Source organism: Nicotiana sylvestris, chromosome 2 (genome assembly GCF_000393655.2).
Source record: "Nicotiana sylvestris chromosome 2, ASM39365v2, whole genome shotgun sequence".
Taxonomy (NCBI): Eukaryota; Viridiplantae; Streptophyta; class Magnoliopsida; order Solanales; family Solanaceae; genus Nicotiana; species Nicotiana sylvestris.
In genome coordinates, this window is record NC_091058.1 from 15090303 (window position 1) to 15104674 (window position 14372).

Sequence of the window (14372 nt, forward strand, 5' to 3'; positions counted from 1 at the left end):
AAAACAGTGATGGAAACTTTGAAAATCCTTATAAATATAACTACAAGAATACATCAGAATACATATAGATATCTGTAACATCGATTTCTATAAGTACAAAAATACATTGAATATCCTTTTTGAACAGAGAATTCAACAGGTTTATACATATAAATACAGGTGAATACATCAATAATACAGATGAATACATCAGAAATTACTTTTTCTTCTAGTGTATCCGAGCTTTTACTTGCTTCAACCTCCTTCCCCTTGACAAATGAAGCTTCAGAAATATATTTTTTCCTCTTTTCCACAATGGGAAGTCTTGTTTCCTTCAATGATTTCTCGACTTGGGTTTCTTTGAAATTGTCATGTCGAGATTTTATTCTCTTCTCCAATGCCATATTTTTGGCTAAACCTGCATCCACTTCCCTTTGAGTGATTTGCAAGGAGAAGAGGGCCCATCGAAAGTGAGAATTTTAGTGGGTATACCTCTAGTAATCAACTTGCGGGGTGTATTCTCAGACATTGTGAGAATACGCTTGGATACTGTTGATTAGAGAAAATTTGGTGAGTAGAGATGTTGAGAATAAGCAAAAATAGAGAAAATCAAAAATAAATAAATACTTACCACACTAATTATAGAAACAAATGAGTAAAATCTAGAGGAGATTAGGGTTTACGCCGAGATTGGGGAAGGAGGAAGGCGGTGTGGGTGAGAAGGATTCTCTGGTTTTGAGCGTGTTTACAGGGAATTGGAAAGAAAATAGATTGTATCAAAATAGAGAGAGGATGAACGTGTATTGAGAAGTTGTATGAAAAACAATAACTATGAGAGAAAAATCTGAGAATGGAGAGAGAAATAGGGTACATAGCATCTTTAGTGGCTTAAGTGTAGGAGATAACCAAAATTAGAAATTTTGCTATAAATCATAAAAGGTATCTATAAAATATAAATTATTTAAATGGTATTTATTTTAATTAAATAGGGTGTTAAGCTTTGCTATAGGAGGTAAAAATTCCTTATAAAAAAGATTATGATCAAACTTTGGGTTCTTTACATAAATAGCCGGCCATATACATTGCATACGTTTTCTAGCTATACATATGGATTATACACAATTACACATATATAATACATAAATTATGCATATATTATACCTTCACCGGTTATTTTTAATTAAAGTGGTTGGGTGGACAGCTATTTGAGTTAATTCTTTTTCCATTCTTCCTGTTGTGACGCGAAGGTGTTATATTTGCAAAGCTTCTAAAATAGGGTACGAAATAAATAGTGGCCTCAGCTAAATAACTGAAATCCGAATACTACCCAAATTCGAATCCGTATCCGTTTCGGCCTCAAATTCTTGCCAATACTCCTTGCCGCGCTATTACCCTCCCTTTTATCTACCGCGAACAAACCTTCTTTTTTTCTACAAAGGAATCAAATTGTAAGTTCCTCTTTCATTCTATATATTTTCCGTCTCTCTAATTAATACCAAAAACCTTATCCAACCTGTAACAATTATGATGGTAAAGCACTAATTTTTGTGAATTAAATTCTAATGCTGTGTTTGGATATCATAGTTTCTTCGGTAACTTTATATGTCAATTTACGTTCTTATTTGCTTCACATGTGTTAATAGCTTGAATTTTGATGGTAGAATTATTTGCATGTGAGTAGTAAGAGTCAACTAATTACAAAGACCTTTGTTGGATTATGCAGTGGCATGCAACGTTGATCAGACTTTGTGATTTTTTTGAAAGGCGGTTTTCTGCCTTTTTAATCTCTCTTTTGCTTGAATAACTTATCTTGGCAATTTGTTGTATAATGTAATGGATGCTACTAATTACTTGCACTGCTCAAGTTGTGTCGATAAATAACATTGAAGTTAGTTGGTAAGTTCTACGTGTAATTACTCTCTTTTTGTAACAATTAGTCTTTGTTAGTCCATGAATCTTTTATTTGATGGACACTGTTTTAGGCAATCTCACCATAGTTATCGAAGAAATTTCGAGTGATTGCCACAACCCCCTTTCTCAGGGTGGTGAGGGGATGACTATTTAAACAAGAGAGGGTACTTCCAATGAAAACCATATATAGGATGTTCGCCAATGAAAACAAGCTTGCCTTCCCCTTCTCCAACCCTAAACGAAAAAGAAGAATGAATATATATGTGTCTGTGCGCGCGCGCGCGCACCATTAAGGAAAGGAGGAAAAAAAGTATTAAGTGGGAATTGATCCTTGTTACTTTGGGTAAATAACTTAACATTCAACTAAATGCACCATTCAACCTCTTTGGAGCACGGGCACCAGCAAATAATATTAGATCAATTCTAGAAAAATATGTACATAGCATACCTAGTTTGGCGGAGAGACCATGGGTGCACGTGCATCATAATTTGCCAAGTAAATATGCTCCTGTATATGTATTTATATGTATATTATAGTTTTATGGAATAATGCTCTACAAAAAAGAACTGTTGAGGAGATCTCTTTCTTTCTTGAATCTGCTGTTGCCACAGCATCTGAACCAAATTTTTTTAACTCGCATGAGCGTCCGTATCACTTCTGCAAGTAACTAGAAACACATTTGTGTCAGCTAGTACGTGTAGAAGCCCCTAAATTTTGTTGGCTTTTCAATTTTCATTGCAGGAGGAATGTGTAGAAAGCGAGATGAATTTGAACGGAGTCAACGTTTGGATACCATCTAATTCTGGAGGAACCTACTTGTTCCAGGAAGCATCAGATATCCTGCGGCTTAGTAACACTGGTTCACGACAACATTCCTGTGAGAAGCAAGATGATGATCAGGTCGCGTGGACCAACGATCGAAGCAGGGCTCCTGTGAATGGATTTATTGGAAATAGAATGTAAGTTCTAAATATTTTTATGTCTTCCAGGGATAGAGTTGTCAAAACTTGGACGTACGATTTTATCTGAATGATATGCTTGCTTAATTTTCTGACATTTGGAACACGATTTTCTTTTGCAGCAAGAGTTTTATGTGGAAAAAGAATTTGGACATGGGCAAGCAGATGGCCAACAATTTAGCTGACTTGACAAATCAGCCTTCAGTAGATGTTGTTTGTAAGGTCTGTTTCTTTGGTCGTTATTTATATTTTAGCCCGAGAAGAATGTCAAATTCCCTTGTCACATGATTCTTAAGTTGGTATTTTTTTATAAAAAAATTTAAATGAGGATCTGTTCATATTCCAATGCTTTCTGAATGAATTTTCCATTAGCCAGCTAAGAGTTCACTTTCGTTGGTTGACTGATGTTTAATTTTTAGTCTGAGAACTGCTTTATAGACATGAGCTCATTGTTTTGAGTTAGACAGCAGGATCATGTGTGGAAGGAGATACTTTCACGTGAATATCAAAACCTAATCCAGCAAGAAGCTTATTATCCACAAGCATGGCAGGATGAAGCAGAGGATTTTCTTTCGTCCAATTTGACACCCATTTCCCATACAATAGACCTGGGTGATCCACCTCTTCTTTGCAGCTCAAATTTGCAATCTGCACAGCATGATCTCTCAGCGGCTTCTTGCATGAATTACAGCATGCTCCAAACAGGTGAGCTTTTGACAACTTTTGTGGTTTTGAAACTCCAAGCAGCTTTAAATTCTAAAGTATTACTTTTAATACAGGATCCTCAGCTAATAAGTCTCCAGTCAGTGTGTCACATGTTCCCGAAGAGATTGTTGATTCTCCTGAACCGTTCTCATCTGTTACTGTATCCTCTGATGTAGAATGGAATGCCAATAAGGAGCCTTATGAAGATGGGCTAATGTATTCAGATAGCAGTTTGCTGAGTATCTCTGAATCAATATCGAAAAGTTCAATTAAGCCTCAGTATTCTGATGGGGGTAAGATTTTCTATTTCTTATGATCAACTCTTGGAATGTATTAATTCCTAAATCTTCTTTTAGAAATTGCTAATATGGATAAATGGTTGCGGTGGTAACCCCTTGAATTTATCATTTTCTGAAAGGTCTATACCCTTTTGTTGCTTTTCTCATTCTCTTAGTGTTACTGCCTTCTTTTCCATTTACTTTTTTCCGCTTTCCAATCTCTACACTCTTCAGTATCTTTCGATATATCGTCACTGAAAAAGATATATTTAGAACCCACTTTTCATACTATCAAAACTTCGTCTTTGTCAAAAGGTTAAGTTCTTTAGATTAGACCATTTTATACCATTGAAAGTTAATATTTATCAGCTATTACTTATAAAAAATTCTATCATTTATCAGTTATAACTTTATCTTCAACTTTGGACCTACTTTAATTATAATCCAATAAATTGTCAGCCCTCACTTTAATAGCTCTGCCAGGTCAAATGATGCCACATAAAATGGGACGGAGGGAGTAATTTTTTGGGAGAAATCCCAGAACGGTATTGGTTGTTAGAGGTAGTTGCATGTGTTTATCATCTTTTACCTGCAAACCATGACACCTAGAACTGTAAGCCAAGTAGAAGTTGAGGTTGCAAGATGACAATTTTCTATCCTTCGTTACCAATCTTTATACTCAAGAAGCCAAGAAAATGGAGAAATACAGGTGCAAACGTTTTCATTTGCAATGGAAATTTAGTACTTTAAGGGGTCGTTTGGTATGAGGTATAAGTAGAAATAGTGTTGGGATTAAAATTTAATACCACTTTAATACTTTGTTTGGTTAGCAAACCTGGGATAAGTTATCCCGGGATTAAATTAGAACCGGGATAACTTATACCTTGTAGGGGGTGGGATAATTAGTGCCGGGATAACTTATACCTTCTTAGAAATTATGCAATTGTCATTTTTAATACAACATACCAAATAGTGGATAAAAAACAATACCAGGATAATTAATCCCAGCATAACCTGTACTCAAACCAAACGACCCCTAAGAACATAGGTGTTGACTAATTGTTATAGCACTTGTAATATTAAAAATTTGAAAGAAAAACTGAAGTATTGTTGGGGCTGGGTGCAGCTTGAACTCTCTTCTCAAGCATGGTTTAAGCTCAGTTTGATCCAGGGAAATACCAAGCTGAATCAAATTCTAGTTAGTTAGATCAGGTCGCTTGTGAGCGCGCTATGTTGAGTCGAATCCGCCTTGTAATTCAGTGATGTGCTCTAGTTCATAGATTTAATCTTAAATTCTCTATGACTTCTACTATTTCTTTTCCTTTCTTGCATAGTCACTTATTAACACTTGCTTTTTTGCTTGATTTGGTCAGTTGAATGCAATCTCGGAAACTATGGAGGATATTTGGAAAGTAATCAGAATATTTATCATGAGAATGTTCCTGCATCACATGGACAAAGTTTGTCTCATCTGAATCGTTGGACTTCAGAACCGGACATCAAGTCGTTTTCTGAAGACAACTCTTTGCCAACTGCAATATCTTATCAGCTGCCTAATCCGAGATCACATGGGTGCTTGGTGGAGCAAGATGCTTCTATAAGTAATTTATCAAGACAAAGGTCAAGTTTACCCAATGTATTCCAGCTTTTCCCAGAGCAATCACCTAGTATTCAGCAACGAGATTTTCATCAACTCCACAATGGTTCTTCAAATGGATCTGGCTTTGATGAGGAATGTAATGGCTATAGCTCTTATATCAATGAAGCTACTTTACCTCCATCAAAGCGAAAGAGGGTGGAAAATCTCCCTGTGCTTCATTTTGGGCCTTTCAATGCTGATGCTAGTTCTGGCAATCAGCAGTCGCCTATTGCTGGACATTTATCGTTAGGGCAGTACTCTGAAGGTCCTACTTGCAGCAAAAGGAATAAGACAAATATCAGTAACAAAATCGCAAGCTGTGTGAAGGATCTGAATATAGCTGGTGGATCTTGTAATCTTCCCAGCATCGACATGTTGCGGGTTGACAATGGTTATTATTTTTCCTCTACAGAGCTCAGCAATGATTCTGAACTGCAGAAGATAGAGCATACATGCACTAGTGGAACTGAAAATAGTGAGATTGACAATTCTCCCAAAATGAGCTTAGATGGGTCGTCTTTTCTTCCTGTAGAGCCCTCTAATGATCAACGAGAGGAGATACAACAAACATCTAAGTATAACCAGACCACTTCAGCAACACGAAGTGATTTGATTGAACCGAAAGTTAATTGCCAGATGGGAATGAGGTCAAGTACAGAAGACTCCAAGAGGCTGAGTGTTTCATTGACGGACTTTTTCACGGTTGAGCAGTTGAAGAATCATATCTACAGCCTCAGTCAGTATAATCAGGTACGAAATATAACCTGACCTCCATATTTGTTCAGTATTTTTTCTCTAGATCAAATGAAGGAATGCTTTGAGCAATAAAATCCTAGGTTATAGTTTGAGCTGGTCTTGACTGTTGGGTAGAAAATTTTAGAATTTTCTTCTGCTTGTTAATTTGAGTTGATATTTAATGGTACAATTTATGTATAATGGCTTGTTCTCTTTCATACCTGTTGCTCTTATTGTGCCTGTTATAACTTATAAGGTATCAGTAATGAATTAGGAGTACCTATTACTATTGTTTATGTTAAATGGTAAAGCAGAATGATAGAGATATATCAAGAAGGTTAGATAGCAGGGTCTCACGTTTATACTTAAGTGATTTCACAAACTTCATCGGACTGTAATTTTCCAAACTTGCACTTGCACATAGTGCAGAGTTAGCTAAGTGAAAGGAGCATAACCTAAAGGCATTTCTTATTAAATGCAAACCATACAATGAAAATTTGTTCTGGTTTTGATTATATCCTATTAAATTAATGAGAAGTCTTCCTTAGCGAGACAAATATCTTTGAAGATAGAAAAGATTTAGAAATAGGGATACTGCTACTATTTGGTCAGTTTGGGGGAAGGGGATTTAAAAAATTACACACTTTTTGGAGCTTGCAGAAACATAATTAGTGCTTTTGAAACTTACTGGTTCATGCATTTGATCAAGGTATATGCGAGTGTTTCTGTGAAGGCACTTCATGTACTTAGATTGGCTTGTAGTTAGCTTGATAACCGGTTTTCTCTTACATTTTTGTGTAGGGATCAACTGGAAATATGATACTACATTCTGTCAATGAGAATATATGCCAGTTATGTGGCACGGATAGGTTTGTTTTTGTCCCTGTACCTATATATTGCTCATCATGTTGTGCTCGTATCAAGCGCAACTTGGTATATTATTGGACTGTGGACAAAGCTGGCGCACGACATTGCTTTTGTACAAGATGCTTTAGGAAGTCTCGTGGCGATAATGTCTCATCCCGAGGACTATCAATTAGCAAACAGAAGTTTCAAAAGGCAAAAAATAGTGAGCAAAATGAAGAATCGGTTAGTTTAGTTTAGTATATCTTTCTGTTTCAAGTGTTAGTACTTGATTTTCTATTGTTGTTTAATTTTATCTCATTGGTTCATTTGTAGTGGGTACAATGTGATAAATGTGAGTGCTGGCAGCATCAAATATGTGCTCTTTACAATGCTAAAAAAGATCTAGAAGGACAAGCAAAGTACATATGTCCATTTTGCTGCTTAGAGGAGATACAAGCAGGAGAGCGTGTGCCTTTATGTGTGCCTTTACGTGCGACTCTTGGAGCCCAAGATCTTCCAAGGACTATGCTCAGTGATCACATTGAGCACAGATTGTTCAGGCGCCTCAAGCTAGAGAGTGATGAGAGAGCAAAATTGTCAGGACAAGATGCAGATGAGGTAAGCCACTTAAATAGGCTGGATGTAGTTTGTTTCCAACAAACTTTCAAGTCCAATGATTCATTAAGGTGTTATTTTATCCTTACGAGCTACTTCAATTATTAACTATCTTAAGTGAAGTGGAAAACATACAAAACTAGCACTTTTCTAATATTTACCTATTGTCAGGTACTTGGTGCAACAGATCTAATTGTCAGAGTGGTATTGTCCACTAACAAAAAGTTGAAAGTGAAGCAGCAATTTTTGGATCTCTTTCACAATGAAAATTATCCAATGGAGTTCCAGTATAAATCAAAGGTGAGAAAAGTGGACCTTAGCATTCTTTCTTGATATGAATGTAAGGTTCCCCTCTCAAAGCTATAAACACCATTCAAATTGTTTGGTCTGATTGTACTAAAGTTTTATGTTAGCTTGATATTTGCAATAACACTTACTGGTTTATGAATTTGTGGAGTATGAAACCCCTTGACACTTTTTTGTGGCCCACGCCATTTTCTTTTGTCCTGCATACTTTTAGAAAATGCTGTATAATTTTTTGGAATTGAATCTGACATAATGCCCAAATAGGTGATTCTACTGTTTCAGAATATCGAAGGAGCAGATGTTTGCCTCTTCGGGATGTATGTCCAGGAGTTTGGATCAGAGTGTGCTCCTCCGAATAAACGCTGTGTCTATATATCATATCTTGATTCTATCAAGTATTTTAGACCTGAGAAAGAAACTGTGAAAGGGGAAGCTCTACGTACGCTTGTATACCATGAAATACTGGCAAGTGCAAAATTGAACCCTTCTTTTATAGTTAATATAGATTCTTAATTTTATCAGTTGAATCACTGGAGTAATTAGATATTTGCTTTCTCTTGGTTATCACATCAGATTGGATACCTGGATTACTGCAAGAAACAAGGTTTTACAACATGCTATATATGGGCTTGCCCACCTGTAAAAAGTGAAGACTACATCTTGTATTGCCATCCAGAATCTCAAAAAATACCAAAACCAGACCAACTTCGGCGGTGGTATGTGTCTCTCTCTGTCGCTCCTCTCCAGTACTCTTTTCTCATCATTCCTGGACCCCATTTTGTTGCATTTATCGACATTCTCATGCTTTGGTTTAGTTCGATATGTCATGAACATATGGGCATTGTTCTTTGTAATTTTGATAGCAAAAAGGAACAAGTTCTTACGTATATCGATTACCTGCTTTCAAGGCTTTAAAAAGTAAATCCAGCTTTGAAGTTCGTCTACTTGCACACAAAGTTTTTGCTTCAACAATTCAGAAGTTCGAGAAATTTTCTAACTAATAAAACAATATACAAAATCATTCCATTCATGAACTTCTAATTGTAAACGTTGCATTAGGCCCTCCTGGAATTCCTTCCAAAGCCTGTTGAATGATCTTTATGGATTCTGTCATTTCACTGATTCATACTAAATAACAAGCTAATGAATTCTCTTCTCCGTGCCATTTAACCTGCCAGTCAATTTCGTCGTAAGACTTATGAAGATACCCTTCTAATCCGGAAGCTCATAGCATATCCATATTAGTGGGAATGTCCTGTCAACTCCAAAAATGTACAAAATCTAACAAATCTCTCTAAATAGGGAAGCATGTTCTCTTCATTCCTTCAAAGCTCTTTTGTTTCACGAGCTCCAAACTTTCCGTATCGGGGCATGAAGGCTTAATTGTGAAGCTTTGCCACTTACTCTCTTTTCTTCGAGTTTGTCCCAATAGCATGCAGAACCAAATATGCCCTCCTGATGTCTCTCCAGAAAGTGGCTTCTTAGAAAGTTGTGACCTGTTGAGTAAACCAACTCTCCTTTCGACTAGTTTGTCTACTATGATTGTCTTCCAACTCCACAATCCCTTCCAAGATAGTGCTTTACTGCTTTATTGACACCGTCGCGTTCTCTTGCGCCTAGCCCCACTTCTACTGGGAGTCACCTTTTCCCATTCGAGTAAAAGTTGTTCACTTTCTCCATCTTTTGCTTAAATTTCCTTCTAATCTGATCAATCTTTTTCCACTTACTAAGAGAATATTAGCTCCAAGCTTTCAATACTCACCAAAGAGGTTTCAAGGGTACTACTTGGACAGGTCAAGTCTCTTTAGTCGTATAGTATGTTTATTGGAATTGAATGGATTCTGTCTTTTGGGCTGCAGGTATAGGTCAATGTTAAGGAAAGCATCTGAAGAGGATATCGTGGTGAACTATACTAATTTATATGACCACTTTTTCGTTCCGAGTGCAAGGAATAATGCCAGGATAAGTGCGGTTCATTTGCCATATTTCGACGGAGACTATTGGTCAGGTGCCGCAGAAGATTTAATTAGGAATATTGACAAAGAGAGCAGAGGTGATTCACCAAATAAAGTGAAAAAGCTAATGACAAAGAGGGCGCTAAAAGCAATTGGACATAACAATCTTTCTGCTGATGCAACTAAAGACATTCTAGTGATGCAAAAGGTAGTTTCATTGAGTTATGTCCTCAGTTTGTATACTTCACCTGAAAGAACTTTCCCCTTCTTTTGATACTAGTTCGAAGTAAGTTTAGTAGAAAGAAATAGGTTGCAGTAGGTAAGAGATTCATCACCTAATTCTTATTACTGTTGAAGACTACAAAATATCGGGCTGAAGAAGATGAAAAAAGTAAGTATAAAAAGAAAAAGAGATGAACAATCAAGAATATGCAAAGAAAGAAGGAAGCACATGGAGGTTTTATGAACTTTCTTCTTTTTTAGAATATCTTTTTTTCTGAAAAGTACTTATATACTACTCTCTCCATTCTCAATTTACATGGTGCTCTTTCCATTTGGGACATCCCAAAATGTTTGAAAGGTTCCGCTTACCCATTCAACTGAAAATATTTTTCTGTATAACTTTAACAATTTTCAGGTTTACTTAATTTCTTTATCGAACTAACATTTTAATCATTACTTTAATATTTTTTCCCAATGCTATAAATCTAATCTACAAGTCAAATTGACATCTTATATTTCGTATCTAGTCGAACACCATCACATAAAATGGGACGGAGCATTAGGAAAAACCTTAAGTTTCATCTGGGATGGTTGCAGAATCTGATGAACATCTTACAATTTTGCAGTTACAGAAAACACAACTTTTAATATCTAGAATGAGTGGTGGCGTTAATAAAATCGATCTCATTGTCTGGATTTGTAGACAACAAATTGAAAATTTATCTTTAGATTAGACTTATATTTTACATCCTTATGCCTGGTATACATAATGTCTTAACTTTCACACTTGGTGATTGATGAGACATGCTAAGATAAATGTGATATACATGTGTGAGCGTGTGTGTGTTTGTATCTCTCTGAGTGTGTTGGCATTCAGCTGAAAAACACAGGTGCTTTCAAATAGCAGAACGTATTATTAACTTGAATATTTCTATTTGTTTGAATTGACAGCTGGGACAAACTATCTTACCTGTTAAAGAAGATTTCATCATTGTAAACTTGCATGTTGTGTGCACAAACTGCCATGAAGCAATATTATCAGGAAGTCGATGGTTTTGTTACCAGTGCAGAAACTTCCATATATGTGCAAGGTGATATTTCCACCTCTTTTCTTTCTCCCCATCACTGTCTCTTTATTCCTTGAAGAGGTTTCTTTTAAACTATGTTTAATTCGGGGAAAGATGAGGGCTGATTGATATTTTACATCTCCTAAGGCATATGTTAATACTAATATTATGCTGCTTAGGACAACTAGAAAGGAAGATAAAACTTCTTCCTTTTCTTACAAAGGGAGGTTAACATCTGATTTTAAGTCATAAAAAAATTTCTCCACTTTCACGTCGCCCCCTACACCTCCTTTTAAACAAGTTGCATGAGCCTTTTCAGCTCTTTACACCCTTCCAGTCAATAATAGGTGTCTTTGGAAGTAGAGTTCTTTGGGGTATCTTACCTTGTGGATTTATCCTGCATGATATTAGTATATCATACAGTAAATCTATTGATTGAGTGTGCCTAGTGCCTTTGGAGCTATGGGTTTAAAATTTAGTGATAACTACAGATTTGCAAGTCACCCTTGTGTAGAATGAACTTTTCTTTGTATGTGCTAATTGAAATTCTCCTCTAAACATTGACTGATTATTGACTTGGTACATGTTGTTTAATCTTTTTTCATTGAAAAGAAAATGGAAAGAGATATTAGGTCTTTGTACCTATGTTTTTAGCATGTTTTTATTGTAAAATGAAAATATGGAATATGTTATATCTTCATTCATGAGATGTAATGTACTATCAGTTTCTATGACAGTCCAGTTTTATCTTTTTTCAATGGGCTAATCTACTAGCTCCAAAGTTGCGCAATTATATCACAATTTAGATGAACCTTGTATTACTTAAAACCAAGGGAATTTTCCTGTCAGCAGTACAATCCCCTCTGATCTTGGTTCTCATGACATCCGAAGTAGTCTAATTCACTACCTTTAACTAATCGTATTTGCTCTCTTGACCTTTCTTCCTCTCAGTAAAACAGACTTGTAATAACGGTGAACTTGTATCTTTGTTTTAGAAATGGTGGTTGTTTCGTGAGAATTATAATACTAATATTGCATATATTTTGTAATTTAAATTTTATGTTCTTCATATTGTAGGTGTCTTGCTTTGAAGGAAAACTTTGGTGAGCAGAAAACACACACTTCCATTAATGGAGAAAAGCATTTACTTTCCGAGGTGAACTCTCTTTTTCCTTAAAAATTCTTCACCCACTTTGTGGAATGGATCTGAAAGAAATGTTCGAAAAGTAGAGAAGACTAATACACGAGAAATTAATAGAATGAGAGTTGGGGATAGGAGAATAAATTCACGAATTTTGGAACAATAAATCTTTTCTTCTCACATTCACTCTATTTTATTGGATGGCATGTTGAATAACTTTGACCTCACTACCACTCTGACCATGAAACCTTTCTCCAAAATTGCTCTTTCTAGGTTGTGGTGGACGATATACCTGCTAATACTGAGGACCGAGATACCATTATAGATAATGATCTTTTCAAGAATAGGCATTCTTTTTTGAGCTTCTGCCAGCAAAATCACTATCAGTTTGACACACTCCGTCGTGCTAAGCATTCCTCAATGATGATATTGTATCATCTCCACAAGAAGATTCACTCGTCCGAAACTGACTCTGGCGTTGGAAGTGATCAATTCGAGGGGCAAAAACCGTTGCAGGTGCGCATTGCTATATCTTTTATTTGTATGATCACAAACAGAACTGCCAAGATAGTTCTACCATGTTATCAAGTGATTTTAGGTGTTTAGTGTCTGCTTATTTACCTTACTCTTAAAATTTTTGGAGGTCTACTTAAATTATATGTTCTGAATCTCAAGTGTTGGGATAAAGTGCAACAGTTTTTACTGTAATATGGAAATAATCTGATCAGCTGTGCTCAATTCATCTGACAAGATATTTGGCGCTGCAGGTCAAATTAATGGGTGTACTGGTGCATGCATCACAATGCCGTGCAACTCCAAGTAATCCGTGCTCGTACTCTGGATGCCTCAAAATTAGAAAACTTTTTCAACATGCAAATCGGTGCAAACTTAGAGTTCCAGGGGGTTGCGAACTTTGTTTAAAAACCTGGTCGCTACTGCATTGGCATTCACAGACATGTCAGGATTTCAGTTGCCTAGTTCCTCGTTGCATGTATGTTAAGTACTGAACTTTTGGTCCTCAAATTTCTTGCTTCATAAGTGATGTAACTCCGCTTTCTTCAAATACGATGCAGGGACATTAGAAAGCACGTAGCAAGGAATTCATCGCTTCAGAGAGGTGGAAAGGGATTAGCATCTACATGAAATTACATTCCCATGATCATCCTAGTGTATATTCATCACAAGATCACAAGTGTATAGTCATTTCAGTAATTGACAACGTTGACTTGATGTACAGTGACACTAGCTCATCAGCCGTGGCCAAGTTTTTGTGAAGATTGCCACAAATCCTTCTCAAGATCCTAGTACATATGTTAGCATGAAATATACATAGAGTTGCCATTGTAGTTGAGTAACACGGTTTAGGACTTAGGTTGCTTCACTAGATAACCCCTTATGCGGGAGCTGCAGAGTATAGATGAATATAGTACAAAGAGTTAATTTAGTCAAAGTGTAGTTGTCCTTGTAGATAAGCACAGCGTAGTTAATTTAGTTGAAGAGTAGTTACATCGGTGCGTCACTAGATGTTGTTCAAGCTGTCATTCCGGTCGCACAATTTCCTGTTGAACATATAATTCAGATCCTTATTAGATTGTATCTCTGTTGACCGTAGATTGAGGAATAGACTTCTTTTCCCTTCTTTTTTGACCCCCATTTTGGTAAAAATTGTTTATCTATCGTGTATCCCCACTTGAAAGAGCAAGTTATCAGGTCCACGTTTAGAAAAGCTGGTATTACATGTATTAGTCAACGTGCATCAGGAATTCATTAGTTACATATATTCTTAAATCAGTGAACATTTCTACATGTAATTCGGATGCTTCACTAGATGCAGAATCATTTGCCCATAAATGCACTGCATGAAATTGACGCAGGTTCGCCATTTCTCTAAAAAAAATAAAAAGGATGCAGGTTGGCAACTCGGCGTACATATTTGCACTGCAAGTAGGCTTCCCCCACTCATTTGGAAAGAAGTGAGAACTAAGAACTATAATGTAACACATACTTGCGTAC

The 14372-nt window shown here is 36.3% G+C and overlaps 1 protein-coding gene across 3 annotated transcripts; it reads left to right on the plus strand.

Annotated features, from left to right (window-relative positions):
* The first annotated feature begins 1463 nt into the window (after nucleotides 1–1463).
* On the plus strand, nucleotides 1464–14095 carry LOC104222095 (probable histone acetyltransferase HAC-like 1). Of its 3 annotated transcripts, none has more exons than XM_070167723.1 (17): nucleotides 1464–1509; nucleotides 2633–2850; nucleotides 2973–3072; nucleotides 3318–3555; nucleotides 3630–3848; nucleotides 5207–6222; nucleotides 7009–7296; nucleotides 7387–7671; nucleotides 7840–7968; nucleotides 8239–8439; nucleotides 8548–8690; nucleotides 9834–10137; nucleotides 11103–11242; nucleotides 12296–12374; nucleotides 12633–12875; nucleotides 13127–13350; nucleotides 13433–14095. In XM_070167723.1, the coding sequence occupies exons 1-17, from the start codon at nucleotides 1504–1506 to the stop codon at nucleotides 13500–13502; spliced, it is 3903 nt and encodes a 1300-aa protein (XP_070023824.1). In that variant the 5' UTR covers nucleotides 1464–1503; the 3' UTR covers nucleotides 13503–14095. The 3 variants fall into 3 exon arrangements, with proteins under 3 accessions (XP_070023824.1, XP_070023825.1, XP_070023826.1); XM_070167724.1 differs by having other exon boundaries at nucleotides 3321–3555; XM_070167725.1 differs by lacking the exons at nucleotides 1464–1509; nucleotides 2633–2850 and having other exon boundaries at nucleotides 2979–3072; nucleotides 3314–3555.
* Nucleotides 14096–14372: the final 277 nt, after the last annotated feature.

Excerpts from the sequence above, each read along its gene's own strand:
- LOC104222095 (XM_070167723.1), top strand. Across the intron at positions 3,849-5,206 it reads GCCTCAGTATTCTGATGGGG|TTGAATGCAATCTCGGAAAC; the intron begins GTAAGATTTTCT and ends TGATTTGGTCAG. Across the intron at positions 11,243-12,295 it reads AACTTCCATATATGTGCAAG|GTGTCTTGCTTTGAAGGAAA; the intron begins GTGATATTTCCA and ends TTCATATTGTAG.